Source organism: Telmatherina bonti, assembly GCF_933228915.1.
Source record: "Telmatherina bonti genome assembly, chromosome: 11".
Lineage (NCBI taxonomy): Eukaryota > Metazoa > Chordata > Actinopteri > Atheriniformes > Telmatherinidae > Telmatherina > Telmatherina bonti.
Window position 1 is genome coordinate 4133758 of NC_136629.1, and position 12657 is coordinate 4146414.

General features: G+C 41.7%; 1 protein-coding gene across 1 annotated transcript in view; it reads left to right on the forward strand.

Annotated features, from left to right (window-relative positions):
* The window catches only part of LOC306762817 (melanopsin-A-like), a gene marked incomplete at its 3' end in the record, with an annotated part of 64043 nt that overhangs the window by 38308 nt on the left and 13078 nt on the right, over positions 1 to 12657 (forward strand). The window contains exons 7-9 of the mRNA XM_079249440.1: positions 1771 to 1878; positions 10429 to 10624; positions 10706 to 10873. Of these exons, the coding sequence (XP_079105566.1) occupies positions 1771 to 1878; positions 10429 to 10624; positions 10706 to 10873 (472 nt within the window). The remainder of the gene's footprint in view (positions 1 to 1770; positions 1879 to 10428; positions 10625 to 10705; positions 10874 to 12657) is intronic.

A 12657-nucleotide genomic window follows, 5' to 3' on the forward strand; every position in this document is an offset into this window, starting at 1 on the left:
CTAAATATTCATTTAGCACCCATAATGTGTTCTGTCAAGAGAACACAAGAGAAAAATTATTCTCTGCCGGAGAGTAATTTTTACTCATAGAAACTGCCCCTGTATTCATCACATTTCAAAAGGATGTGCAAACAGTCTGCATGTGTAATTACGCACATGGCTGAACTGGGATCTTACTAAATGTGGCTCTTACTAAATCCGGCTACTTGCTTATAGCGTTCCATGTATTCTTTGCCTGCCAGTATCTTCCACCCTGCTGTGAGTTGCTGGATTGTTGCAGGGCTTTCTTTGCAGAATCTGCACCTGAAGTCCTGACAGGTATGGTAAATCTGAGCCTCAATGGTACAGTACCTAGTATCCAAAGCTTGCTCCTGTGCCGCCATGATGAGTGCCTCTGTGCTAATCTTCAGTCCAGCCATCTCTAGCCACTTGTAGGTATTGTTCATACCGGCCACTTCCCATGTTGGGGGTTTTCCTTTCACAATGGTTTGTCCATTTCATTTATCTCCAGTTTCCAGTGTTTGAGACTAAGTGCTACATTCATTGGGGACATCTTTCTAATGTTTACATGGAGCTTGGATGTCTCATCTTGGATAGTAGCCCTGATGCTCACTAGTCCTCGTACTCTCTCTTTGTGCTTAGCATATAGTTGCTTTGCACCAGACTTGGACTCAAACCCTACATGTATGGTGAACAGCTGTGTTTTAACATCTAGGGTCTGACCACACTTTTTTGGCCAGCTTATTGTCCCAGCAGGGTATCTGATCATTGGCAGGGTGTAGCTGTTAACTGCCCGGATCTTGTTCTTGCCATGGAGCTGACTTCTCAGTACTTGCTTTACTTGTTGCAGGTATTTGGTTGTGGCAGCTTTCCTTGTGGCCTCTTCATGGTTGCCATTTGCTTGTTGCATGCCAACATACTTGTAACTCTCCTACACATCTGCTATCCCACCCTCCCGAAGTGCATTATCCTCCGTGTGGACGACCTTCCTTCTCTATGTTTCCATTTGGCTACATTTGTCTAGTCAGAATGACATTCCGATGTCCCTGCTGTAGATCCTGGTGGTGTGAATCAGTGAGTCGATGTCTGGCTCTTTCTTAGCATACAACTTAATGTCATCCATGTAGAGGAGGTGACTGATGCCCCATTCCTGAGTTGGTAGCAATTGCGAGTCTTGATGATTAATTGGCTGAGGGGGTTCAGGCCGATACAGAACAGCAGCGGGGACAGGGCATCTCCTTGATATATGCCACATTTGATCCCCAGGTACTTGCCCTGGGCATCAAATCCAGATGCCCAGGGCAAATCATCCAGGGTGGTCTGCCACAGCCTCATTGAGTTTGCCATGATGGTGGCTTATGTTGCCGTTGGTCTTGTACAGCTTCAGACATTCCAGGATCCATGTGTGTGGCATTGAGTCATAGGCTTTCCGGTAGTCAATCCAGGTGGTGCACAGGTTTGTCTGTCTGGTTTTGCAGTCTCTGGCGACTGTTCTGTCAACCAGCAGCTGGTGTTTGGCTCCTCTGCTTCATTTGCCAATGCCTTTCTGTGTCTCCGCCATGTATTGATCCATGTGCCCACTTACCTTAGCTGCTATGATGCCTGACAGGAGCTTCCATGTTGTGGAAATGCAGGTTAAATTCTCTTTGGCACATGTCATTTCCAGCATTTGGGCTTATGTACACTTTCAGTATACAAAGTCAGCAATCTTTATAAATGAGACGCTGCATCTTGAGCTGGTTCTGGTTCTTCCTGTGTTTCTTGCTGCAGGTACGCTGACATGTTGACTCCCTACATGAACTCTGTCCCCGCCGTCATTGCCAAGGCCTCAGCCATCCATAACCCCATCATCTACGCCATCACACACCCAAAGTACAGGTAAGACCTCAACTCTTACAAACACTCCTTGATCTGCTGTGTGTTAAAAGAAAATGTATTTTTAATGTCTTTGTGCTCTAGTGTTTCTCTTTTTGTTTGAACCTTTCGCATATTCTCTATCCAACAAAGGATGGTGGCTGTATCAGTAGCAATTCTTGCTGTTTTCTTCTTTCTCAGTGTTTTTCATCAGCAATTATTTAAAAATGGTCATTGTGGTATCTGACTCCAATCTGTCAGTAAATATTCACACATGAAACACAAATGTCAGAAAATTAACATTTTCACTTCTAAAATTCATGAAATCAAGTTTAAGTTGTTGATTTTTGAGGGATTTTTTAAATATTCACTGTAATTGTCCCAGTGTGAGCTGAGCATAAATAATGAAAAAACAGTTAAAACAACTAATTACAGCTTGTTACAAAAACTGGTATTTGTTGATTAATTTATTATTTCAGCTTCAAACGACTTGATGACAGGTTCTGTTCTTTACTGATCAAGTTCCAAACTCACTTTGCTGAAAAGAGATAAAAATAGAAAACTAGGCGGCCAAACAAGATGGCCGCACAGCGGCAAGCTCCAAACATTCGGTCGAGAAAAAAGTCCCTCCGATTAATCTAAATAACTTTAAAACTTATTAAGTGGTGCAAGACCATAAGGGAAACAGCAGAAGAGTCAGAAGAATATAAAATCAGTGAGTAAAACCCTGGAAACAAAAGGAAGTACAGAGAGGATGAAACCATGCTGGAAGAAACCTCAGAGCTATTGCTAACATAGATATCCTACTTGATGCACTCTCATCACTCTCCAAAGATCTTAAGCAAGACATGAGATGACACCTCGCTGATTTTAAAGGAGAGAACTTCAAAGTCAAAGTGCCAATATCTCAGAAGCACAAACACGGAGACCTGACCTGAAGTCGGCCTGCTCAGTGATGAAAGACACCCTGTTGGCAATGGTGAAAGAGAATACAGAGATGCAGGACAAAATGGTTGATTTGGAGAGCCGCTCCAGAAGAAACAACATGAGAATCTATGGCATTCCAGAAGAAAAAGAAGGGACTTCTTTTATTGACTTTGTAAATGAGCTGCTTAAAAAGCACCTCTCACCTACTGGAGCGGATGGAACTATAAATACAACAGGCGCCCAGACCCCTTACCCAAAAATGCAAGTGTACTGGGATTCTGGATTGAAGATCTATGGGTCAGCAGAGGAGACAGTGCAAGATCTGAACCGATGCTGAGTCAAGGTGACGGTGGCAACCAGGATGAACACCTCTTCAGCTGCAGGGGAGTGACTTGACGCAGCTTTGCCATGGAAACATCTCAACGCCCCTTCACCCACAGCCCCACGAGAGAGAGAAGTTGATGGAGTTTAGAGGAGGATTGGAGCAAGGACAGTGAAATAACACAGCACAACACAACACATATTTAATTATATATATATATATATATATATATATATATATATATATATATATATATATATATATATATATATATATATATATTATTCTGTCCATTTCCTTTGGCTACACAGATAGATAATTCCTCCAATGATGACAAGTGTTGATCCTTAGCAAATGTTTATTGTACCATTGGCCAGAGTAAAACTGCAAACAAGAATAAACTGAATAAACATAGCTTAGAAGAGCATTTGCTATTTTGTTTGTGAAATAAAATGACCCACATGTGATGACATAACTCGTTAGTATACACTAAATGAACACGCATGCAAGACTAACAAGCTAGCCGGCTAGTGCACTAACATGTAGCTTACAATGCAACAGAATTAGCGTATTTTTACAGAGCAGTAATAAAAAACACAGAGACACTTAGTTCTACATCTAAGCACGTAAATGAAGGTATTTTTTCATAAACATACAGGCTGTGCTCGCTCAGAACACAGGGGTGCTGGAGTATGAGTGAGCCTTCGCACTTTCTTGTTGCCCTTCCCAATACGAACTAAATGTGCACCTTCATAAAACACAAGGAACAATTGACTTTGACTTGATAATTGAAACACTAACTAACTTGAGATGGCTTATATATATATATTATATGTATATGTATATATATATATATATATATATATATGTATATATATATATATATATATATATATATATATATATATATATATATATATATATATATATATAGTTCCCTAGTTTTTGGCGTGATCGGAGCTCAGCAAACCATGGAAGCTATGCAATCCATCAAGCTCCGCCGTTAAGCACTCTAACACTTAAGCTGAAATAATCGCCTCTCATATGACCGGAATGCTAACTGGACTGGACAGAATTAAACCCTCACTAAAACATGACGACTTATCACAAGAAACCTGACACTGATGGAGAATTTAAAGTAGGAAAATGGAAACAGAATTTCAATGCACTGTCAATTTTAAGTGTTAACACTGAATAAAGAAGTAAATACAGACTGAAACAACAAAAGTTTGCATCAGGTAGTAAATAAAAAAAATATCAGCTCAATTTTCACACTTGCATGCTCCCTTGTCCCTCTAAAACAAAGTGTGCAGACATTTATCAGCATGTTCACTCGATGCACGAAAAACATATCAGCTGTTGTATTAGTTGGACTAAAACAGAGCTACTATAATATATGTAAACATGATAGTTGAGCCAAACCAAACAAGTACACAGCTGTAAAAACTGAGCTCTCACAGCCAGATGATGTTGGCTTGGAGGGTGAATCACGGCATCAACAAGGTCTGTTTAACTCTAGAACGCCAACCAGACATCATTTAAACTGCAATCAAGTACAAAGCAGAAACAACATTAATTATGTTAAAATAATGTTTTACAAAATGAATCTAAAAGCAGCAATTGCAGTCTTGTTATCACAAAGTCAAGATGTAAACTTTCATTTGTGCAGCCTGAATATCAACCTGAACACAGACATGATAAATGTAAGAGTTCTGCAAGACTATTTACAACATCGACCACTTTGACCTGAAAAGACCCAGCTGGCTCAGATCACGCCTCTACTCCGGCACACGCCGCCAGTGTCAGGGTTTTTGTTCATTTTTTTATTTCCAGCATCTCCATACCTGGCACCGCGTCCTTTCAGGAGTCTGCTGTACCTTTCCACGTTGCTCCACCAGTGTCATGATCTGGGATTTTTGTTCTATTGCTGCCTATTAAGTTTTTAAGTTCTGGCTTGTTTTCTTTTTTACTTTGAAAGGTTTTCCCTCCTGGGTATTCAGTTTGCTTTACTTCCTGATCCCAGCTTCTGGTCTGGTTACCAGTCCCTCTGTATATCTGATCCAGGTTTTCCTTTCATCATTTCCAGTTCGTTGTGTGTGTTGGACATCAGATAGTCCCGTCTCTTCTGCAGCTTTTGATCTTCTAGCCTTAGTATACCATTTGTGATGGTTTGGTCACGCCGGCTGCTGTAGAAAAAGATCTAGCTGTATGAGTTTCAGAGCAGTTCTTGAAGATTATCTGGACCTTTGTTCCGACAAGGTCCCATATTTGGTTAATTCAACACTCATCCATCTCCACATGCAACCCTTGAAACCACATGAAACCCTACTTTTACATCATCTGACCCAGAACGTCAGGCTGCTTGTAGTTGGCATATAAATGCTCTGTTCTACATATTAAATTTGAATTCTTATATTTATATCATTTGATATCTATGGGTCAATGACTTGACACCTACGTTTTCTGTCCAATTCAATTTTTTCTATTAAAAAAACCTCCAAAATACATAAAAAGAGAACATGCTTTCCCCATATCCAGACCCATTTAATTTCTTCCACTCATTTAGTTATTGGTCATTTTTCGGCTTTCTAAAGTATCGAAACATCATGTAGGGCGACGGACCAGCCTTGACTTATATTTGGGTAACTGGTTTACAATCACATTAAATTGCATTAAATATACAGCTTGCCCTATTTGGCATCATTTCTTGCATGTTTTGCATCATTTCCAAAATTATGAAACACAAACATTGCACAAACATTTTCATCATAAAATACAAATGAATTTTGTCCGAACATGTTCATTTTTGGAATTATTATCTGGGGCAACCATAAAAAAAACATTATTTTTAGACTTTTATTTTGAAACCACCTCAAGGACAGGATCCTGCATCACTTAAACGCTTCTGACAAGCTCAGAAGAGCATCTGGGAGGTTAGTAAGTCCCTCTCTTATTGGTAAATACATCTGTTTTTTAACTGCTGATATGTTCCAGTCACTTTTGGATATCATGTGTGGCGACCATCATTAATCTGATAATAACATGTTGTTTCAGAAAATTTATATTTAATGATAAATTTGATCGTGACGTGTCTTAAAAAGGGCCTAGCTTGGGTTCTGTAGCTAAATGTTTGCCTGTAATATGTAAGTATGGTTGAAAACATCATGTGGGGCAACGGAGTATCGTGTGGGATATCCACTGCTGAGTGTTTTAAATGATAAATTTATTTCTTGTATTCATAGTTTGTGTATAATTATCATTTAAACATGATTTATAAACATAAAGTTTGTTGTTTAAGCATAACTGTCTAATAATGAGTAATACTGTGTAAATATTTATTTTTAATTATTGTACAATCTTATAAGAGAAATGTAAAATAAAATGTATGGCATGACATTCCATTTAGGTATTTATACATGTATTAATCATGTGTAACTAGTTTAACCTATTTTCTAGATAGTACCATTAGCAAGCAACGACAGCTCGATACAGAAAGACAGTGCTTATCTTGGTGGTAATCCCAGAACTCGTTGGTAGACACCTGCAGTGAATGATGCCGACAAGTAGAGAAAGTAGTCCGACAGGGCCTTCGTAACTTGTGGGACACTGGAGCCACTGATACGTATCAGCAGGCCAAGTGGAATGCAGCTTCATCGGTCACTGATGCAAAAACTTGGGCATGAAAGCAGTTTGGCGAGGCCATGGACAACGACTTCCAGATGGCTTTGAAGAGATTCTGGTCCACCATCCGGTGACTCAGGAGGGAGAAGCCATATTAGTACTATGTAGAGTGGGAATGGGGGACTGCTGACCTCAACTCAGGACATTGTGGGTCAGTGTAAAGAATACTTACTACCAAGGAAATAGGCCCAGAGTTTCTTAAGACTCTGGATGATGTGGGGCTGTCCTGGCTGACACGCCTCTGCAGCATGGACATTGGGGACAGTGCCTCTGGACTGGCAGGATAGGGTGGTGGTCCCCCTTTTCAAGAAGGGGGACCGGAGGGTGTGCTTCAACTACAGGGGTATCAAACTCCTCAGCCACACTGGTAAAATCTATTCAGAGGTCCTGGAGAGGAGGGTCCATTTGATATTTGAATCCTAAATTGAGGAGGATCAGTGCAGTTTTCGTCCTGGCCGTGGAACAGTTGTCCAGAGTGTACACCCTCTTCAGGTTCCTGGAGGGGGCATACAAGTTTGCCCAACCAGTCTACATGTGCTTTGTGGACCTAGAGAAGGTGTTTTACTGTGGTACTCCTGTGCAGGGTACTTTGGAAGTATGAGGTACCGGACCCCCTTGTACAAGCTGTCCGGTCCCTGTATGACAGGTGTCAGAGCTTGGTCCGCATTGCCGGCAGTAAGTCGGATTCGTTTCCGGTGAGGGTTGGACTCCGCCAAGGCTGCCCTTTATCACCGATTCTGTTCATAACTTATGTGGATAGAATTTCTAGGTGCAGCCGAGGTGTTGAGGGGATCCGGCTTGGTGGCCTCAGGATTGGGTCCCTGCTTTTTGCGGATGACGTGGTCCTGTTGGCTTCATCTGGTCGTGATCTCCAGCTCTCACTTGAGCGATTGACAGCCCCGTGTGAAGCGGCTGGGATAAGAATCAGCACCTCCAAATCTGAGACCATGGTCCTCAGCAGGAAAAGTGTCCTCTTGAGGTCAGAAGAGGTCCTGCTCCGAGTGGAGGACTCTATATGTCAGGATCATGTCCAGGAGTGAGGGAAGGATGGAGCGTGAGATGGACAGACGGATCGGTGTGGCGTCTGCAGTAATGCAGGCTCTGCGCCGGTCTGTCGTGGTGAAGAAGGAGCTGAGCCAGAAGGCAAAGCTCTCCATTTACCAGTCGATCTACGTTCCTACCCTCACCTATGGTCATGAGCTGTGGGTCGTGACTGAAAGAAGGAGATCTCGTATACAGACGGCTGAAATGGGTTTCCTCCGCAGGGTGGCCGGGCTCTCCCTTAGAGATAGGGTGAGGAGCTCGGTCATCCAGGAGGAGATCAGAGTAGAGCCGCTGCTCCTCCGCATCGAGAGGAACCAGTTGAGGTGGCTCGGACATCTGGTCAGGATGCCTCCTGGACCTCCCTGGTGAGGTGTTCCAGGCACGTCCCTCTGGGAGGAGACCCCGGGGAAGACCCAGGACACGCTGGAGGGATTATATCTCTCGGCTGCAGAGTTGGCAAGTGTGGCTGGGGAGAGAGAAGTCCGGGCTGCTGCCCTCGCAACCTGACTCCGGATAAGCTGCAGAAGATGGATGGATGGTAATATTTTGAACTTAAATGAGTAGTCCACTCGGGAGAAAGTAGGAGAGAAACAGCACAGCTATAAAATGTTTATCCTGTCATGATGGACAGCTCTGTTGCTTCAGTTACCAGAGAAAAAAGCAAGAGGGCAAAGTTTCATTTGTGCAATCATATGTGAAATCTTATACCACACAATTTTCTTGACTGAGATTATTCAATCACGTCCAATGTGAGTTCCGGATGCTTAATGTGTTGCACTTCAAAATTTTAGATGTTTTTTGTAATAATAATTAAGGACAACTGTCTGGATCTAAATGTATCCAAGACCAAAGAAATGGTCATTTATTTCCACCATGGCCAGTGTTCCACCTCCTCACTCACAGTAAACTATGAAATAATTGAAAAGGTTCATTCATACAAATATCTTGGCTCCATAATTGACCATAAACTCACATTCCAACTCAACACTGAACAGATCTTTTCAAAATGTCAACAGCGCCTCTTCTTTCTCCGTAAGCTCCGCAAACTTCAGGTTCACCAGTCCATTCTCACTGCCTTCTATAAATGTTTCATTGAATCCATTCTCACATTCAACATCACTGCCTGGTTTGGTTTACTCACTCTCACTTATCACAACATGCTCAATAAGATTGTTAAAATCAGTAGTAAAATCATAGGTCAGGAGCAGCAGTCACTCAGTACCATCTATAACACCAGAGTCTTGAGAAAAGGCACCCAGATCTCCACTGACCCCTCGCACACCCTGCACTCTCACTACACCCTGTTACCTTCAGGGCGCAGGTACAGGTCTCTCCCTCTGAGAACAAAGAGGGCCACTTCCACCTTCCTTCCCACCTCTATCCGTCTGTTAAATGCTTGATGGCTATTGCAGACTGTTATATTTATGACTCTGTATGGCATATTGGTGTCAATTGTTGTTTTTAACTTATTTATTAACTGACATGTTGAGTTGTGTGTGTGGACATGTCTTTTTATTTTATTTGTCATGGTTGTGCTCTACCCGCAAATGAAGTTCCTAACGGATAAATAACGTGAATTTGATTTGATTTGAAAGGCTGAACTGCTGAAATGTTATTTGAATAAAAACTTTGTTCAGTTTTCTTTGGTCTAAACTGTATTGTTGACATTTGTAAAACTACCTGCAGTTTTCTCATCATTTGGGGTGATGATCTGTCATGTGGAGTCGCCAATGCTAGGTAATAACTGTACTAAATTAAAAATAGATAAAATATTAATCAGTGGTACTTCATGGTTATGTGGAAACTATGTTTGCACATTTAAATAAGTTTTATTGGTTTTGGAGAAAATATTTGGTATAGTACCTGCATTACAAGTGAGATCCTGCCAATATAAAAAAAACATGTATAAAATCATGGTTCACAAAAAATTGAAGAGCTCACACGTCTCTATTCCTTAAACTGTCAATTTAACTACTGATACTAGTAAAATGATATCAGTAAAGACCAGTAAAGTTACTGATATCAGTAAAATGATACTGATACTAGTATCATTTTTTAAAAATATTCTTTTTAAAATTATTGAAAAACAATCATTTTATGGTCATAGTCACTCTAAATAACTTTTTACGAGGTTATGTCTTCCTAATTTAACTGTAAAACACTTAAATCTCTTCATTTGGATCTTTTACATTCATGCTTACGTACACTACATTCCAAATGTGTTAAAAATGACCAAATACATCCTTATTAAGTCTTTTAATTTCTCTTTTATTAAAAATTCACTTATAAAAATTAATAAAAATGTTTGTAGTTTTAGAAACAGCCTGGGCACAGCGAGGCTTCATGACTTTAATTGATAAGACCTTGAATATGCAGATTTTATACAGGTAAGCTGACTGTCTTGGCAGTTTCATGTCGATATTTCAACTCGAAGTGTGACTCCATTCAGCTGATTCTCTGTTCAACAGCGAGTCAAGTCTGAAAGGATGCCTCACAGGCTCCTCCCTCCTCATGATGTCATGCAGGTGGTGAAAGATGACGAGCTTTAACATCTACACCACATCACGACTTCCACATGCCTGATGGACTTTTCTCTGCAGGTTGGCATTGGCCAAATACATCCCATGTCTTGGCACTCTGCTCTGCGTCCATCCTCATGACCTGCGTTCGACCAGCAGCAGCTTCATGTCCACGCGCCGCTCCACGGTGACCAGCCAGAGTTCTGACATCAGCAGCCAGTACCGGCGCCAGAGCACCGCCAAGTCCCGCCTCTCCTCTGCCTCTGACAGCGAATCGGTGAGCTTCAAAACATGCCTGTTGTCACGTAAAACAGATCTGAGACAACAGGTTGGACAGCGTTGATGTTTTTCTCTGCAGGGTTTGACTGACACCGAGGCTGATTTGTCCAGTCTGAGCTCTCGACCTGCTAGCCGCCAGGTGTCATGTGACATCAGCAGAGACACCGCTGAGCTGACTGACTTTCCCAAACACTCCTCCAGCTTCAAGGCCAAGATAAAGAACCACGACTCAGGGATCTTTGAGAAGGTAGTTTCTGGAGGCTCTTTGGGAGAGTGCAGAGTCGTTTGCTGGTCTTTTTGTCTTGTGACTCCTTAACACGACTTCTTCAGTGGCTTGTAATCAGTCACATTTAATTAAAACACCTCTAGCTCTCCAGCATCCCAGAGACCCGTTACTTATGTCATCATCAGTGTCTCAGGAACGGCAGTGTGGAACTGTGTTGGATATCTTCTACAGAAGTTTTCCAGCAGGAGGTTTTCAGTTTACAATCCAGACACAACATGTAGTGTTTATTCAGAGACTCTAGATGGTAAATCCACCATTATTTATCACATCTTCATCACCATCACTACCATGTTGCTAAGAGACCTCTATTTTCACCTGGACATGATGATGAAGACACTTCCTGTCAGACTTTCCACCAATCAGAGAGCTTAAACTGACGGTAACGTCCAATCAGGAGCAGCCAAAGATCAACAAGTGATGAGAAAAGCAGGAAAATAATGATCCTCTATGGCTGGAATAAAGCCAAGAAGACGTTTGGGATGCAGCTGAGGTGGAGGTGCTGCAGTGAGGACAGCAGGTAGATAGTAGCAGGAAGACGTGTGGAAACATGGAGACAGTCTACAGGTACACCTCAGAAAATTAGAATATTATAGAATATTATAGAAAAATATCTGAAACCCAGATCTTATATAGATTTATTCCACATAGAGTGAAACATTTCAAACATTTATATCTTGACATCTTGATGATTGTGACTTATAGATATGAAAACCCATAATGTCTCAGAAAATTAGAATATTACATGAGATCAATGAAAAACAGGATGTTTTCAACAGAAATGTCAGGCTTCTGAACAGTATGTTCATTTCCCTGCACTCAGTACCTGGTTGGGCTCCTTTTGCATGAATTACTGCATGAACGCGGCGTGGCAATGGAAGCAACCAGCGTGTGGCGCTGCTCAGGTGGAATGGAAGCCCAGGTTGCTTTGATAGCAGCCTTCAGGTCATCTACATAGTTGGGTCTGGTGTCTCTCATCTTCCTCCTGACAACACCCCACAGGTTCTCTACGGGGTTCAGATCAGGTGGTCTGTTGGCCGATCCAGCCCAGTAACACCAGAGAATGAGAACAGACCCAGAAAACTGACCGGAAGCAGGATTTGGATCTTGGAAAACTAGCCTTCCACTGAATGGATCCAACAGCCAATGAAGTTCTGCACAATGACTGATTAGTTTGAGTCAGGTGTGTTGGATCAGGGAGACATGGAAAACCTGCAGGTGTGTGGCCCTCGAGGACCAGAGCTGGACTCCGATGCTCTACCAGTATTCTCAGGGTGTTTGGGTCTCATTCACCAACCATTCTTACAAATTTGTTACGAACATTTCACTTGTGAAAGTTACCAAATTCTTCATATTCTGGATTTATTCTTAGCGAAGACACAATACTGAGTAGAACCCTTGAACAGAAACCAAATTACACACGTAACAGGAACAGAAGACAGACAAAGCTGTCCGTCTGCGTATCCGTCCTCTGCGCTCAGTGTTAGTAGGCCTTTAGTACCGACACGTTCCAGCAGATCAGCATTCGTGTCGTTTCTGCTGTTCTGTTCATTAAAATACAAAAGTCTACGAAAAAGTTTTGTCAGATTTTTGATTAAGTACAAAATATTAGGTAATTTAAGATGTTGCAGGATGTTGTAGATCCTTTTCCTTAAAGTGGAAAATAAAGGATTTTTCTTTCATTTCATTAAATCAAGAACAAGTCGCAGTCGAGACAGATTTCATTTTGTTGCCAGTCTTCCTAAAAC